The 18,934-nt window shown below is 38.2% G+C and overlaps 1 protein-coding gene across 1 annotated transcript in view; it reads right to left on the minus strand.

Annotated features, from left to right (window-relative positions):
• The window catches only part of LOC309799211 (Fc receptor-like protein 3), a gene marked incomplete at both ends in the record, with an annotated part of 124,561 nt that overhangs the window by 94,597 nt on the left and 11,030 nt on the right, over nt 1-18,934 (minus strand). The window contains 8 exon segments of the mRNA XM_082612199.1: nt 11,991-12,058; nt 13,005-13,036; nt 13,608-13,679; nt 13,906-13,988; nt 15,434-15,457; nt 16,529-16,649; nt 16,996-17,274; nt 17,418-17,705. Coding sequence (XP_082468325.1) covers nt 11,991-12,058; nt 13,005-13,036; nt 13,608-13,679; nt 13,906-13,988; nt 15,434-15,457; nt 16,529-16,649; nt 16,996-17,274; nt 17,418-17,705 — 967 coding nt within the window.

The following is an 18,934-nucleotide window of genomic DNA, read 5'->3' on the forward strand; positions in this document are numbered from 1 at the left end:
TTCTAACTTCGTAGAATGGGATTTTTACTAAGATTCAAAGCACTTGCTCTATATCATTGCATTATTCCCTTCCCTATTTCTAATCCATACTGCTTTTTATACCACAGGCTGGTCTTAACACGGCTACACCCTGCAAAGCATGCATCACGTCAAAGCCTATTGTCACTCTCATTCTGATAGTATGTAGTCCTCAGAAATGTTATACAGAACAATCTGCTCAGATTAGGCTGTCCAGGCAGATGCAAGTTGCCTTTTTGTACCTTATGCAGCATGAAACTTTAATTCACAAAATCACTGGTGTTTGTAACCTGGAGACTGATAGTGAAATAATAATCATAGACTCAATGTTATCTGTTCACGTGAATACTTAACAATATCATTCACTATAAACCTAGTTTTACTTTGGGAAATACTGATGTATGTATGTGATGTGATGAACCATTATAATCATGTAGAAAGAAAAGGCTAAAAACACCAAACAAAGCCAGTTTGAAAATAAATTATATATGGATTACCAAGCTGCCATTAAAATGCTTCTGTAGAAGAATATTTAATAGCAATAAAAGATGCTCATGATATACTGCTAAGGGGAAAGTGGCTACTAAATGCAATTTATCTGCTGCATACCACTCTCTTGCTCTCCAGTAAAAAAATGTCTGAGACAATAAACACCAAGTCTTTACTGTAATTATATCTGAATAATGTAATTAAAGGTGATTTTTATTTTCCTCATTTAGCTTATTTGTGTTTTCTAGTATTCCTACAATAAACATATGCTATTTATATATATTTTTAAAAGATTCATTTAAAAAATGGCCTGGGTTTTTCGGCCTTTCTAACCTTAAGGTATATCAAGTAATGCTACTTTAACTTTCTGCATAAATGGCTTATTTGTGTTTAGAAGAGGGGCCAGAGCTGATCTTCAAGTCCTTGCCTACTGGAAAGGTTCCTAGGTGGCTTGTAAATTCCTTCTCATCCTGGCCAGCCAGGAAGTCATAGGATTCTGATGGATGGAAGCAAATTAGGGAAGAGAGTACAGAGAGAAGCAAGCAAAAGATGGTGGAGGAGTTCATGATAGGTATAAATTTTTCATAAATATCTGAGGAGATTTTTCAAAATATTCACAACCTTTCATTGATTCCAATATGTCTTCTATGGAAATGTATCCTGTTTGGTTGGAAGTTAATATTTCCTAAGGTGTTACCAAATGGTGTGGGGCGGAATTCATGGTTTGTGTGAAAGTGATTGTTGCAGGTAGAAAAGAGAAATAATGAGTCGTTAGAGACAAGTGTTGTCATAGTGAGGTTGATGGGCCACAGTGGTGACAACAAATCCTCTGAAATGATTGACAGGCTCCATCTGGGTGCTGCTCTGTATTTGACAGATGGTAGGCACTTACATATGGATAGACATAGACTGGAAGAATACCTAAACTTGGAAGCAAACTAGGGACCACATGCAGAGATTAGGAAGCTAAATGGTTCAGTGGAGGGAAAGGTAACAATGTTTAAGACTGTAATGGCAAAAGTGAAATTGTGTGTGCATATATTTAACCAAAGTGAGAGATAAAACTATCCCTCTGCAAAGATATTTAGCTACCAGTCAGATGGAGTCACAGGTACCGCAGGGAAGCAGAGTTACACATAGATATAAAAGCCTCTTGGCACAGCCATGAAGACTCTTGACTTAGAGATTCCACAGGTAGCAGCAGGCAGAAGGATGCTATCTCGGATGCAGAGCAAAAGCAGTCTCTGCAAATTCTGTTCAATATCTTGAATGGGACACAGAGCATAGTGCCAAGATGGGGGATGCCAGAATTAAAACAAAGAAGAAGAGAATCTTCATGAAATACAATTCAGAAGAAAATAAATAACATCTCCCATTTGAGGAAGTTGACTACTAGGACAGTTAGGGTAGAAAAATGAGGCTCGTAAACTTCAGAGATCTCTGGATATATCTGGTTGAACTTGGGGTTCCAAGGTCACTATGGCAGAATAAGTGTCATAATGTATATAAATATGCTGCATACATGGCCGTAGAAGTAGTCATTGTCATGGTCATCATCATTGTGTGGTAGTAGTTGCAGTAGTAATTTTTTTTTTTTTTTTTTTTTTTTGCAGTACACGGGCCTCTTATTGTTGTGGCCTCTCCCGTTGCGGAGCACAGGCTCTGGACGCACAGGCTCAGCAGCCATGGCTCACGGGCCTAACCGCTCCACGGCATGTGGGATCTTCCCGGACTGGGGCACGAACCCGTGTCCCCTGCATTGACAGGCTGACTCTCAACCACTGCGCCACCAGGGAAGCCCTGTAGTAGTAATTTTAATAGTTACTGTAATTATCATGAACAACATTTGTCTTCCTTGAGTGGGGCTTGACCTAGGAATTTTATGTCCAGGGTAATAAATACATGCTTTTGGAGGTGATAATGTTTGTTGGAGACCTTCTGGAGCAGAATTGGCTAGTGGAAATATTGATTTTGTCTTAATAGACAACACCTAGATGTTATTTAGGCAAAACCATATCCTTCTGCCCAGCAGATTCTTTACAATGCAATTAATTATTTCTAGAAGTCTACTGGGGCCCTGCATAGGCCAAACAGCATGACATGGAATTCAGACTGAGTAAGAATGCCTGGAAGCTGTTCTCTATTACCTCCCTGGCAGATATAAAGATGGAGATGCTCCAGAGACCCAGTTTCTAAAAGAAGTATCCCCATATTTACTCAATTAGAGAAGAGCAGGAGGAAGTTTTAGTTTCAGATAGTGATTATTTTTAGAGACTGGAATTTTACCAAACTCAAATATTTCTTCTTCATGAGGAGTACCAGTTTCTTCAGTATTAGTAGAAGTTTCTATAAACCCCTTCTAAAGAAGGCATTGCTATTCCTGGGGTGGGGAGTAGAGGTAAACCTAGTCTTGGAGTCTGAGGGGAGACAGAGGCACAGGAAGACTTAGTGAGTCTCCTGGCAGATATCTGAGCAGCATCTGCAACAAGGAGCCATCCTCCCTCCATGTGTGAAAATACCGCCCAGTAAGTGACCTAGACTCCCTGGGGACGGCAGGTGCAGAGGGGCCTCCACGAATCAGACAATTCAATCTGAAGCTTTCTATTTTCTGTTTTAATTGTGTGTTTGTGGGGTTTCCAGAAATGTGGATGAGATATGACTTTCCATGCAGGAAGGACAATTACCAAAAAGAACTGTGAGCCATGGGTCATTGACTATACCAACCCTTAATAGCATCACGCAGAGCAGCTTCCTGTGCATATCTTCCTGCCAGTTGAACATCAGTTGTTGGTGACAGAAAATAAACAAGTACTACCAAGTTATACCCTGGCTTTCAATCTCAATTTCCCTTCAGAGGTTTTTGTTCACTCTTCTAACATGCTGTCCTAGCAACTCTTTCCCAGTTCACAAAGGTATAATTCCCAGTCAGAAAAAGCATTCATAAATTCATTCAGGGATGGATAAATTTTGCATAATTTTTAAAATGCATAACCAAACAGGTAAGAAGGGAAATTCCCCTATTACAGATAAAAAAAGGAAGTGAAAACAGAGTGTTAAACATGTAAATTACATTACTGTTCCCCTAGGAGGAGTGGGAGAGAAAATACTACACTAAATAATTTTTATGAGCTTCGCACTTAAAGTCTACGTGGAATCAGTAGACAAAATTTTAGACCTACAAAAGGAGAAACTTGAAACTAAAACATCACAAGACTTTCTTTTTAATAAATGAGTGGTTTGGTGAGGGAAAAAAATTACCCACAAGCACAGATAGATGGCAAGTAAGCTTGTGTTTGTACAAGCTTAGGGAAAATAGAAAGTTTCTTCTGAAACAACAAAAGCCCAGGACTGTGCCATGCTCTTGTGTGTGCTCTGGGAAATCCCAAATAAAGAATTATTATAAAAATTGGTCCTGGGCCAGTGACCACCCAGGGCTTAGAAGAAGTAAATACAAAATGGCTTTTGAGGGACACAGTCAGAAACCCAGGTCACATGGAATTCCTACACTGCACAAAAAGGTTCTTAATCTAAAATCACAAAACCCATCAACTTATGAAGAACAAGATTCAAAATATACAATAAATACAGGCTTTAAATACCTAAAACTTCAGAAGAACTATCTAAGAATTACAGTATATTAAATGTATTTAAACTATTTTAAGGTTGTTAAAATAATAAAGTACAGTTGACTCTTGAATAACACAAGTGTTAGGGGTCCCAACTCTCCATGCAATCAAAAATCCATATATAACTTTACAGTTGGTCCTCCATATCTGTAGTTCTGCATCTGCAAATTCAACCAATTTTGAATCATGTAGTAGTATATGTATTGAAAAAATAAGATATATAAGTGGACCCACGCAGTTTAAACCCATGTTGTTCAAGAATCAACAGTATTAAGCCCATAAGAGTAAAATACTATAAATAATAAAAAGACAAATTTGAAAAGTTATAATAATAATATCTTTGAAAACTTAATGAGTGCCAAGTATACTTTTAAGCATTTTAAACAAATGATTTTACATAATTAGCAAAACAACGTCATATATTAGATACAATTGCTATCCCAATTTTAAGCATGAAAAACACACAGAGGTTAATTTTCTTGACCCAAACTGCAGGACTAGTAAATGGTGAGGCCAAAATGTAAATCCAGACAACTCTTCAGAAACCATGCTTTAAAAATTTTGCTACTAATATCTCTGAGAAGAAAAAAAAATGTAGTCATTGAAATAAGAAAGAAATAGGTTAAACTGATATAGCTGAAGAAACAATCAGTAAACTGAAAGATAGAGATTAGGAAATTGCCCTGAATGCAACAGGGCTAATAAAGAAATGAAAAATTGGAAGACTAATTAAGAGTCATGAGAATAAAGGCAGAAGGTCCAGAAAACTTCTAATATGAATTTCTGAAGGCTAGAATTAAAACAATGATGAGGCAATATAACAACAGAGATTATAATTAAGTATTTTCTAAATTTGAAGAAAACCATGAATCCTCAGGTTTAAGAAACATTTATCTCAAGTGAAATAAATTCATATTTAGACACAGCAGAATGAAACTACATAAGACCAAAGATAGAGAGACTTAAAAGTAACCAGTGAGAAAAGACAGATTAACTACAAAGAAACAACAATTAAACTGAGAGAAATTTTCTCAAAGGCAACAATAGAAGAAGGAAGACCATGGAATAAAGTATTAAAACTATTGAGAGCAAATCTAAACTATCAGTCTTAAATTCTGCTTTTTCACCTTCTGGACAAATGAACTCACAGATTGTAGCAAAAAGAACTAGAAAGTAAAAGTTCATAAAGAAAGAAATTGGACCACAGTGACATTATCATCATAGCAGAATAAGAATTTTCTTCTGTCTTTCCTCCAAGACCACCAGTTTAGACAATCACCAAAGAACAAGAGAGTCTTGTGGAAATCCAGGAGTCCAGCAGAGAATTTCTGACACACTCTCAGAGCAAAAAACTCAGATGTTGGATAGATTGAAGGGGAATATTGAGGTGTGCTGTGTGACTGAGTGGTGGAGAGCCACTGGGAAAGTGGCAGATAGGGCTCTCAGAGGGGACCAGAGGGACATGAGTGCTACTAGCTGCATCACAGAATCCATCAGGATGTCTGCCTGTGAACCACAGGGGATGTCTCACCTACAGATCCCTCCAACTGGCCCACAGGCACCAATAGCACTCCACAGGCCTCACTCACACATTCCTCCACTGCAGGAATGGTTCTTTACTTATGTTCCCAATAGCTGCAAAAATCAGCCTTTGAAGATGGCTAGTGAGCACACACAGAAAGCTGAACCAGCTCTGTGGACTTGGGAGAAATGACACAACTTAAGCATTCAGGACCACCCTAGAAAAAGCAAAAAGGAGTCTGGCAGCACCTGGCCTGGCAGATCAAGAGAAGGCATACAAGATTAAGAATTCTCTTACAAGATAGAACACGAAATGTGGATCAGGTACACCCATAGAAAAGTTCTAAGAAAGCCTTAGAATTCCTAGCAGGGCTGACAGAAAGTATTTTTCTCCCAAAATCAGCCAGTAAAGACTGGAGAAGGAGACTGCTCCCTCAAATGTGAAGATAGCAATGCAAGACCCCAAGAGATATAAAAATAAAGGAAATATAATACTACAAAAAGAATACAATCATTTTTTCAATAACCAGCTCCAAAGAAATATGGATCTGTGATTTATGCAATAAAAATTCAAAATAACTATTCTAAGGAAGTTCAGTGAACTATAAGACAACACAGAAAGACAATTCAATGAATTCAGGAAAATAATATATGAGCAAAATGCAAAATTTAACATAGAGACAGAAATCTTTAAAAAGAAGCAAACAGAAATCCTGGAGCTGAAGAATACAATAAATGAAATAAATGCAACAGAGAGCACCAGTAATCGACTAGATCAAGCAGAAGAATCTGTGAAGTACAGAAGACACATTCTTTGAAATTATCTAATTAGAGGAGAATAAAGAAGAAAAGAATGAAAAAGAGTGAAGAAATGCTATGTGAACTATAAACTACCATTAAGAGAAATAATCTATTCATTATTGGAATCCCCAAAGAGGAAAGGGAGAATGGGGCAAAAAGCTCATTTAAAGTAATAATGGCTGAGAACATCCCAAATCTGGGGAGAGATTTGGGCATCCAGCTCATAAAGCTAATAGGCCACCCAAAACTTCAACTCCAAACAATCTTTTCCAAAACACATGATAATAAAATTGTCTAAAAGCAAAGACAAAGAAAGAATTATTTAAACAGAAAAAAAAAAACCTTATACATAGGAACACCCATAATATTATCAAACCTTGCAGGCTAGAAGAAAGTGGGATGATATATTCAAAATACTGAAAAAAAAACCAACTAAGAAAACTACTGGGAAAAGTTGTCCTTCAGATACAAAGGTGAGATAAAGACTTCACCAACAAACAAAAGCTGAAGGAGCTCATCACCCACTAGATCTGCCTTATAAGAAATGCTGAAAGAAGTTCTTTAAGTTGAAGTGAAAGGATGTTAATTAAGAACATAAAAGCATATGAAGACATAGAACACATTGGTAAGGGTAAATATATAGTCAAATTCAGAATACTGTAATACTACGATATGGTGATGTGTTAATAACTTAACTCTAGGGCTTCCCTGGTGGCGCAGTGGTTGAGAGTCCACCTGCCGATGCAGGGGACACGGGTTCGTGCCCCGGTCTGGGAAGATCCCACATGCCGCGGAGCGGCTGGGCCCGTGAGCCATGGGCGCTGGGCCTGCGCATCCGGAGCCTGTGCTCCGCAACGGGAGAGGCCACAGCAGTGAGAGGCCCGTGTACCGCAAAAAAAATAAAAATAAAAAAAAAACTTAACTCTAGTATAAAGTTTAAAGGACAAAAGCATAAAAATAAATATAATGATAATAATTTGTTAATAGCTACACAATACAAAAAGTGGTAAATTGTGACATCATAAACATAATGTGGAAGGAGTAAAAAGGTAGAAGTTTGGTATGCAATTAACTTATTATCAGCATAAAATGGACTGTAATATCTATACGATATTTTATGTAAGCCTCATAGCAACAACAAAGCAAAAACCTACAGTAGATACACAGAAGATAAAAAGAAAATCTAAGCATACCACTATGAATAATCATCAATTCAGAAAGGAAAACAATGAGAGGAAGAAAAGAATAGGAAGCTACAAAAAGGCAGAAAATAATGAATAGGATGGCATTAGTAAGTTCTTACATATCAATAATTATTTAAATGTAAATTAATTCAATTCTTCAATCATAAGGCTGAGTGGATAATAAAACAAAGCTCAACTATATATGCTCACAATAGAAGCATGTCACCTATAAGGACACCCATAGGATCAAAATGAAGGAATGGAAAAAAATATTCTGAGTAAATGAAACCAAAAGAGAGAAGCTATATTTATATCAGACAAAACAGACTTTAAGTCAAAAGCTATAACATGAGACAAAGAAGATCATTATATAATCTAAAAGGGGTCAATTTATCAAGAAAATATAACAACTGTAAATATCTATGTACCCAAAATTGGGATGTCAAAATATATAAAGCAAATAGTAACAGAAGTAAAGGAGAAATAAGCACCAACAAAATAATAGTTGGGGGCTTAACTATCCCATTTCTACAGTAGATAGATCATCCAGAGAATCAATAGGGAAACAGTGAATTGGAACAACACTACAGACCTAATAGACCTAACACACATATATAGAACATTCCACCCAACAGCAACAGAATACACAGTTATCAAGTACACATAGAACTTTTCCTAGGCTAGATAATATGTTAGGCCACTATACAAGTCTCAACAAATTTAAGGAGAAATAAATTATATCAAGTATTTTTTTCCTACCACAATAGTATGAAACTAGAAATTAATAACAGGAGGAAAGCTGGAAATTTTACAAATAAATGGAAATTAAACAACACACTTCTGAACAACTAATGGATCAAAGAATAAAGCAAAAGGGAAGTCAAAAAATATCTTTAGACAAAATAAAATAAAAACATAACACACCATTACTTGGGAATGCAGCAAAAACAGTCTAATGAGGAAAGTTTATGGCTATAAAAGCCTACATTTAAAAAAACATAAAAGAAAGACCTCATATGAACAACCTAGCATTGTACCTCAAGGAACTGGAAAAACAAGAAAAAACTAAGCTCAAAGTTAGCAGAAGTAAGGAAATAATAAAGATTAAGCAAAAATAAATGAAATAGAGAATAGGAAAACAATAGAAGAGAATAAGAAAACTAGAGCTGGTTCTTTGAAAAGATAAACAAAATTGACAAATCTGTAGTTAGATTAAACAAGAAAAAGAGGACTCAAATAAATAAAATTGTAAGTGAAAAAAGGAGACATTACAATTAATACCACAGAAATACAAGGGATCATAGGAAACTACTATAAACAATTATATTCTGACAAATTGGAAGACTGAATCATGAAGGGACAGAAAATCTGGAGACATCAGTAATAAATAGGACATTGAATCAGTAATCAAAAGCTTCCCCAAAAAGAAAAGTCCATGACTGTATAGTTTCACAGGTTAATTCTAGAAAGCATTTAAAGAAGAATTAAAGCCAATTCTTCTCAAGCTGTTCAAAAAATGGAAGAGAAGTAAACATGTACAAAAACATTTTATGCGGCCATAATTACCCAGATACCAAAGCAAAATAAGGACACTACAAGAAAAGAAAAGAAAAAAAACCCTACAGGCCAATATCCCTGATGAATATAGATGCAAAAAACAATCCACAAAATACTAGCAAATTGAATTCAACCACACGTTAAAAGGATCAAATATCATGATCAAATGAAATTCATTCCTGGGATACAAAGATGGCTCAACATATGCAAATCAACAACTGTAATATATCAATTTAATAGATTAAAAATTAAAACTATAAGATCATCTCAATAGATGCAGACAAGGCATTTGACAAAAGCTTTCATGATAAAAAAACTTTCAAAATTGAATATAGAAGGAATGTACCTCCATATAATAAATGCCATATATAACAAATCCACAGCTAATATCATACTCAAAGGTGAAAAGCTGAAAACTTTTCTTCTAACATCAGGAACAAGCAAGAGTGGTCATTCTCACCACTCCTATTCAACATAATACTGGAAGCCCTAACCAAAGCAATTACACAAGAAAAAGAAATAAAAGGTATCCTAATCAGAAAGGAAGAAATAAAATTTGTATGTGAATGACATGATTTATATATAGAAAACCCTAAAGACTCCACCAAAAATCTTCTGGAAGTAATAAAATACAGTTAAATTTCAAGATAAAAATAAACACACAAAAACTCAGTTGCATTTCTACACATTAACAACAAATTATCTGAAAAGAAATAAAGAAAACAATCCCATGTATTATAGCATCAAAAACAATACAATACTTAGGAATAAGTTTAACCAAGGGGGTGAAAGGTCTGTATATTTAAAACTATAAGACCTTGATGTAAGACATAGAAGAAGACATAAATAAATGGAAAGATATCCCTTGTTCATGTATTGAAAGAATTAATATTGTTAAAGTGTCCATACTACCCAAAGCCATCTATACATTTAATGCAATCCTTATCAATATCCCAATGACATTTTTTCACAGAAATATAACAAAGAATTCTAAAATTTGTTTGGTACTACAAAAGTCCCCAAATAACCAAAGCAATACTGAGAAAGAAGACCAAAGCTGGAGACATCACACTTCCTGATTTCAAACTATATTGCAAAGCTATCATAATAAAAACAGTATGGTATTGGTATAAAAACAGACACATAGACAAATGAAACAGAATTGAGAGCCCATAAATAAACTCATGCATATATGGTCAATTAATAATTGACAAGAGAGCCAAGAATATTCAGTGGAGAAGGGATAGTTTCTTCAATAAATGATGTTGGGAAAACTGGATATTCATATTAAAATAATGAAACTGGACACCTATCTTACACTACTCACAAAAACAAGACAAAAACAAACACATAGATACAAAGAACAGATTAGCAGTTACCAGAGGAAAAGAGGGTGGGGGGAGAGCAAAGTGGGTAAAGGGAGCCAACTATATGGTAGTGGACTGAAACTAAACTTTTGGTGTTAAGCACACTGCAGTGTAAATGGAAGTCAAATTATAATATACACATAAAATTTATGTAATGTTATAAACTGTTACCTCAATTAAAAAAAGAGAAAAATAGAAGAAACACAAATGAGGAAAAAAATGAATAAAAGGAATTTGATAACTGGAAAATAAAGAACAACATGGTTAAAATGGTGAATTTTATGTTATTTATATTTTAGCAAAATAAAAAAAGGAAAAAGTATATTATGATTTATCATATAACAGGATACTTCACAGCTTTTAAAATAGTACAATAATCTACATACAGACTTTAAAATATTTCATGATATTTTATTAAATAGGTATACTTCTAAATACCTATATATTCACATGTATGTAGAAGTGTTTCTACAGAAAAGTAGAAAAATATCTGCAGAGCTAAGATTTTAACAATGCTAAGCTTTTAACAATGGGTACCACTTGTGGTAACTTATAGGGAAGACTTTAACTTTTACATTATATACTTTTAAAATGTTTTAATTTATGTGTTAGCTTATGATTGCTTTAAAATTAAAATACAGACTTCAAACCATATTATCATGTTTTCAAAAAGTTTGTGAATTAAGGAAGAAAACATATTCCTAAAGCTTTTAGAGGTTGCAACAAATACAGAACTTTGGATGTAGTGAAACCTATTGAGATTATATCTCCTTATAAATATGGGGGCGTCTAGATTGGCACCTAGATTGGCCTGACATACAAAATATGTCATTAAAATTTAGTGTAACCGCAGTGGTATTTTATGTAACTTTGCTTTAATTTTAGTTTGGTAACAGTGACCCCCAAATTCACTAAGTCACATATTTTATGTAGAAACAGGATGATTAATGTAAGGGGCAGGGCTGGAGCTCTGTACTGTCTAAGGAGAGAAAGCACTTGGACAAAAAATTATGGACACAGCTTTCTGTATGGAGCAGTCCCACAAAATCACTAACCTTGGGTTCATGCTTTCTAAGCTTCATTGTCCCTCTACCCCATGACCTCAAGTTCTTTTATTCCTGTCCTGTTTCCTCTTGTAAAAGGAACTCAGAGCAGAGTTTGACCTGTACCTGACAGAACCAATAGGAATCCGGTTCTAGTAACAAAGTTCTTCCCACTCCTGAGTTCATGTTGGTTCTCTTGGGTGATCTCTTCAAAGCTTGAGCCAACTTCACTTCACAGTAGATGCAGGAATAATCTCATGGAGGAAAACACCTGGATGAGGTGTACTGGAACTCTGATTCTCCCAGGATCTCTGAAGGACATATTAGTTCGGAGGTATAGGGTCATGCATGGTTTCCCAAGAGCAGAATCTTCTTTAACTTTACATAGCATCTTCATAGTCCACATCTGTAAGGTCTGCCTTCTTCAGCCTAGAATAGATGGCTGAGGAGTTCTAAAAGCAAAGGTACATGGATAGAACCTGAGCAGGGAAGACAAGTCTAACATGTTTCCCACAGATCCTCTTCCCCAGTCCTCTTCCAGTCAGCCTGGATGCACCCTATCATGGTGCACCACTCAAGACAAAATTTGGAGCCTCTTGGAAGACTGTGGCCCTAGGCCACCATTTTCAAAGGGCCTGCGTCCCACTGTTGGGTTACTGAGATGCTCCTAATGAGCTGCAAACTGACCCGTACAAAGCCTTCTCTCATTTTTATGAGTCATTGTTAGGCTGTTCCATGGACTGTAATTTTTCAAGGATGTCAGAATTTTGTATTCATAAACTAAATTTAGCCTGTTACTGGAGTTTATCAAGGACTTGAACTCTGTCCTGAGATATTTGGCTGCCACACCACACTAGACTCAAATACAAAGCACCTACTCTATTTGCACACGTGCAGAGTTGGAATTTATGCAATTTTCTGAAAGCATTTTTGTATCATCAGTGAAGTCTTGAATTGATCAAGGTTTAGAAATTATTGATTTTTTAATGACAAAAGTCACTTAGGTTAGCTTTATTCAATATTAATTTAGTTTTTGACATGTTGTTTGGTTAACCTTATAGCACAAAATGATGTATGTATTGTTCAACAGTATTTCAGGATAAAGATTTTCAAATCTATAGAATTTTTAGACTAAGCATGCACTACAGTTTAGCTACGAACCTTCCATATGTCCATTGCTAAAAAAAGTATATGTGAGCCTCTAAAATTACCTTGTACAATGACACTTTACTATTATAATCAAATGTTCTTATCCCTGTGGTGTGAAGAGATAAGATAGGAGATAGACCATGAGATATCTTGTTTTTCCTAAGTGGCCATAATTTTAAAAATTTGAGAACCTGTCCCCAGAAGAAAGAGAGAAATATCATGGAGGAAAGAACAGGGATTCTAACTCACCTTATCTCCAGTATGCATCCCAGGGGGTTCTTCTGTGGAGACAAACATATGTGAGATTCCATTTAAAGTCCTTCATTAAATTAGTGTTAATAAAGGCTTCTTTCTCTCCTGTCTATTTCTCATGGACTTACTTCCATTAATATTTTCTGTCTCACTTTTCTGCCTATCACAAATATGACTCCTTACTGTACAGAGGAAAACTAGTACCTGGGGGGAGTGAGAGTCCACCAACCCCTCCTGGCATTTGTACCTCTCAGCATTTCTGTGCCCACCAAGTACGGGATGGGACAACAGCCACAACTAGGCAGCTGTATTGGGGTGCTACAGGGAGTACATAGCTGGTACCATCTCCAATGCTGCCATCTGACTGGGGAGTGAGATATACAGGAGGCCAAGTTAGCATCAGCACTGGCATCTACTCAAGACAGCTTCCAGACCAAAGGCCAATCTTCATATAAGGCACAGCAATGCTCATAGTCAGCTTCAAGAGCAGAAGCAGCAGCGCCAAAGAACAGAGCCATGTTGCCATACACAGTCACTGATTATCCTCCCTGTTCCAGGAAAGACAATAGTCAGAGACAAATTCACTCCCTCATGTCTCACCTGTTGCTGGTTGCTGTTCCTGCTGCACACAGTACACCAAAGAATAAACCTCATCCCCACTTACAACATTCACTGAAAGAGAAAAAAGGAGGCATCATGACATGACACAGTCCCTTCTTCCTGCCATTTAACTCACTCCATACCTACCACCTATCACAGCCATGAAGATAGATGAGTCATTTATTTGTAGAGGTGGCTAGGACACAGCAGGGTCAGATTTGGTTAATAGACATCACCTTATTGCTTCTTCCCCAGCTTGCTCTGCCTACTTTGGCCCAGGTCATTTGGGAAGCCTCACCATTTTCATAGTCAGGGTGTAGTTGCTCTGGGGCTTGTGAGTTGAGGTAGGTGGATTCTTGGGGTACAGGACTGGGAAGGCTCCTGCAAACACAGAAATGCATGCTATCTATCTGGGATAGCATCCTAGATGTCCCAGACATAACTATCTGGGATTATGAGTAAAACACTGAAGGAGAGAAGCATGTTACAAAGTGTCCTGAATAGAATGCTAATTTATGGGGAAATCAGCAATCAGCACAGCTGTCTGATACAAGCCCTATACTTGCACTGAGCAGGGCATTGCAGAGTATCACTGGAGTATATGTTCCACAAATGTACGGTTCTTATTTGACAGCTTACTGTGGTATTGCCCACACCCAGAATAGTGCCATTCACATCATAAGTGCTCGGTAAATATTGAATGAAAAAATATTGATTCACCCCAGATGGAAACCGGTTGCTAGGCAGAACAAGCAGCTTGAGGAAGGGAAAGAAGAAAATGCCCTTGCATGTGCATCACCGAAAAAGTGCTATTCTGATTTGGAAAAAAATCTGTTTTTTGTTGGCAAAAATAATAACACAGTATAAAATGTATCAACTGGGCTTCCCTGGTGGCGCAGTGGTTGGGAGTCTGCTTGTGAATGCAGGGGATGCAGGTTCAAGCCCCGGTCTGGGAGGGTCCCGCATGCCATGGAGCAGCTGGGCCCGTGAGCCATGGCCACTGAGCCTGTGCGTCCGAAGCCTGTGCTCCGCAGTGAGAGAGGCTGCAACAGTGAGAGGCCCACGTACCGCAAAAAAAAAAAAAAAAAAAAAAAAAAAAAAAATGTATCAACTAAACACTGATATCCCCCAATGGAAGTATTTTAAAAATCTTTTCCTCTTCTAACCAACAAGGACCTATCGTATAGCACAGGGAACAATACTCAATATTTTGTAATAACCTATAAGGGAAAAGACTCTGAAAAAGAATATATAACTAAATCATTGTGCTGTACACCTGAAACTAACATGACATTGTAAGTCAACTATACTTCAATAAAATAAAATCAAAAATAAATTTTAAAAAATCTTTTCCTCTTCTAATCTTCTAAGGAACTTCATCAACAATTTTTCAGTGTGTTTATTACTTATTTTCTGGCCTACATTATGGAAATGTGTGTATATCTTAACTACTCTAGGATACTTAAAACTCTCAAGATCTCTCCATATTTTCATGCTTTCTAGCACTCAACAAAATGACTTACAGACTCTCAGATATTGGTTGATTGAATAAATGCATGAAACTGATCAATATAATAGAACTGTCTTATTCTGCAGATTTAGTGAGGGAAACAAATTAGGAAAAATGATGAAAGGCTTTAAATTAATTAGTTAATATATAAAAGAAGAGGAATAGCAAATGAAGTTATCAGTGGAAGAACTCTGGAGTAGCAGTTTTGGATTTGACAAAATATGGAAAAAAGCTCATGAAAGAGAACAATTCAAAAAATTGTTTGAAATAGATTTTTCTACATTAACTGTGCACACAGAGAAAACAGAGGTCTCACCTGCGTGGATCCCTGGCTGAACGACTTCCTGCAAGTCAAACAAATGAACATACATGTCAATGAGGGAACTCTCTTTCTCAGTGCTTTCATACAGCCCTTGTGCAGGGAATGTGCCTTGTTCCAGAATGCCCATTGCAAGATGTCACTGTGTGCTCAGAGGACACCCTGGCAATTATTTGGGCAGATCCTTCATATTGCAGATGAAGAGATTTAGGTCCAAAATAATTAAGTGAGCTTCCCAAAGACAGTTAATACCAGAATTGGACTTGAGCCCAAGGCTCTGTACCCGCACACATATAATATTTTTTGGTTTTGGTTTTAGAACCATATGACCTAATCCTATCATGACAAAAGGCACTGACATAGACACAATATAGTTAGGGTGACATCTCCAAAGATGCCCCAAAAGCTTGGAATTTAAGTAAGAATCTCACATTGTCCTCTCTTGCCCCATCTCCAACTTGCTCAATGGAGAACAGGAAACCAAGATTAAACATACAAATAAATAGGTAATAATTGATTGTAATAACGTGTGAAGTTATTGGTACTCTGAGGAAGAATAATAGAAGAGAATTGTAAGCTTTGTAGTCATGTGAAGCCTCTTGGAGAAAACGACATTTAAGCTAAAAAGTGAGAAACATTCAGCAAAAAGCTTATGTGTGCATGTGTGGGTAAATATTTCAGGGAGAAGAAAAACCATGTGACAATATTCTAAGACAAATAAGAATTAGTGCAATGACTTAACCTGGGAGATTGTCAGTATAGCTAGAACTGTTAACTGTATTTCTCTTCTAAGTGGCTGATTAGTTATTTTAAGTAGTTACATTTTTGTATAAACATTAAACCACAGAATTACAAGGTATCAGTTTAACCTCAATTGATCATACGTGGGGATGAAGGGCTTTACTAAAAACTTTCACTACTTTAATAGGTGCCATTCCGTGTGCTGGGGCAGTGGGGATGGCTATAAGCAGATCTATAGGCAAGGTGGCTAATGGGATATATTCATCCTTATTAGTATATATGTCACAAATCTTACCTTATTTCAGTGAAAAAAAAAAGTCACAGTAACAAAATACCGATATCTATAAGTACAAACCTATTTTTCTCTTGAGCCAGCAGCAAAATAATAGGGCCATAGTGGTGGGACCAGAGATGCCAAGCAGCACCTCCATGACTCCTGAAGTAAGAACTTCTTTTCTGTCCTCCGTAGGCACTGAAGGGAGAGACCTGTACATGAGCTGCCAAGGAGAAGGGCTTGGGTTTGGAGAACAGATATCTTTAGTGTGGGTTGAGGCAAGGTCTGCTCTTCCTGGGGGAGATGGGGAGGTAGGACTTACTTATGCACCTAGGGACTTGCAGGTTATCACATTGATGAGAGAAGAAAGGCACCAGCTTAGATGTCCCCCATGCCCCCTAGGATATATCTCCCAGGACAGGACTACCCATAGAAGCCTCATCTTGGGTAGCACACCACCAGAAACTTTGTGGGGTCAGCAAAACTCTTCCAGAATGCTGAGAAAGAGACATTGACCGAAGTAGTTCCACAGCATGAGCTATACCTATGATATTGAGTGGTACCACCTCACTGCGCTGGGCCACCAGGCCATTGTTGGCCTCACAGTAGTAGTTTCCAGAATGTTCTGCAGTCAGAGAGAGGTTGAAAGACACTCCTCTTCCAGAGGGAGATGAGCTGCTCCCCAGGGCGGCATCCTCATGATAAAACTGGTACAGGATCGGGGGAGAGCCTCTCCAGACCTCGCAGTGAAGCTCCACCACATCCCCCAACACAGTCTGGGCCCCAGGAGCCCTGAGGGTGAGGACAGGGCGAGACACTGGAACTGAGAGAGACAGTAGACTGTCAGAGGGGGTCTCTGATGATGACAGACTCACAATCCCTGCCCACAGAGGCTCAGCGCCAGTTAACTTCCTCAGGGTGCCCCAGGGGAATATGCTGGTTGAGCAGAAAGGCAGTGGAACTTACTTCTGACAGTGATGCTCACCAGCTCACTGAGCCTGGGGCCATAGCCATTGTCAGCCGCACAGTAATATTGCTCAGAGTCACTCTCCCTCACCGCAGGGATCTCAAACGTCGCCGTCAGTGAACGCTGGGTCTTCGTTTCCAGGTTTAAACCCAGGGCCCCTTTGTACCAGAAGAAGGTGATATCTCCTGTGCCCCCAGTGACAAAGCAGACAAGAACCAGCTTTTCTCCCTCCATCAGGTATCCACCTGGAGGTTGTATCTCCAAGCTCACATTACTGATGGGGATTCCTACATGAACACAAGATGACACAGGAAGGCCCTGAGTAGGGAGGGTTTCAGGGACAGGATAGGTGCAACAGTCCTGAAAGCAAAGGCCTCCGGTGAAGTCAACAGCTTATATTGTTTAAAGGTGGGGCAGGGAGCTAGTGGGCAGAGGGGGTCCTGCTGATTTGGAATTGGCATTGGTTGGGTTGATGGTGGTAGGGTAAGAAAGACACCATAATATTCCCATGGAGGCTACAGTGTCTTCTCCCTGCCTAAGACAGTGTGATTCCCAGAATGCTGATCTCTCAAACTCCCATTTTTCAAGGCACAATAGTGTAATGGTTACAAGTCTAGGTTACAAATCAAACTGCCTGGGTTTGAATGTTGGTTCCAGATCCTCTTGTGCGTGCTTGATCAAATTACTTAACTTCTCTGAGACTCAATTTCCCATCTGGAAAATGGAGAAGATAATGACAGTTGTCTCCTACAGTTGTGATGCTTCAATTAAACAACATGTGGGTCAGATTGGTTCAAGATGATGGAGTAGAAGGACATACACTCACTGCCTCTTGCAAGAACACTGAGATCACAACTAACTGCTGAACAATCATTGACAGGAAGACACTGGAACTCACTAAAAAAAATGCCCCACATCCAAGGACAAAGGAGAAGCCACAATGAGATGGTAGGAGGGGCATAATCACAATAAAATCAAATCCAATGATGCTGGGTGGGTGACTCACAAACTGGAGAACAATTATACCACAGAAGCCCACCGACCAGAGTGAAGGTTCTGAGCTCCACATCAAGCTTCCCAACCTGGGGTTCCAGCAACAGGAGGAGGAATTCCCAGAGAATCAGACTTTCAAGACTAGTGGGATTTGATTGTAGGACTTTGACAGGACTGGGGGAAAAGGAGACTCCACTCTTGCAGGGCACACACAAAGTAGTGTGCTCATCAGGACCCGGGGGAAGGAGCAGTGACCCCGTAGGACACTGAACCAGACCTATATGCTAGTGTTGGAGGGTATCTTGCAGAGGCAGGGGGTGGCTGTGGCTCACTGCGGGGACAAGGACACTGGCAGCAGAAGGTCTGGGAAGTACTCCTTGGCATAAGCCCTCCCGTAGTCCACCATTAGCTTCACCAAATAGCCTGTAGCCTCCAGTGCTGGGTTGCCTCAGACCAAACAACCAATGTGGAGGGAACTCAGCCCCACCAATCAGCAGACAAGTGGATTAAACTTTTACTGAGC

Source organism: Mesoplodon mirus (genome assembly GCF_964341445.2).
Source record: "Mesoplodon mirus genome assembly, chromosome: 3".
NCBI lineage: Eukaryota > Metazoa > Chordata > Mammalia > Artiodactyla > Ziphiidae > Mesoplodon > Mesoplodon mirus.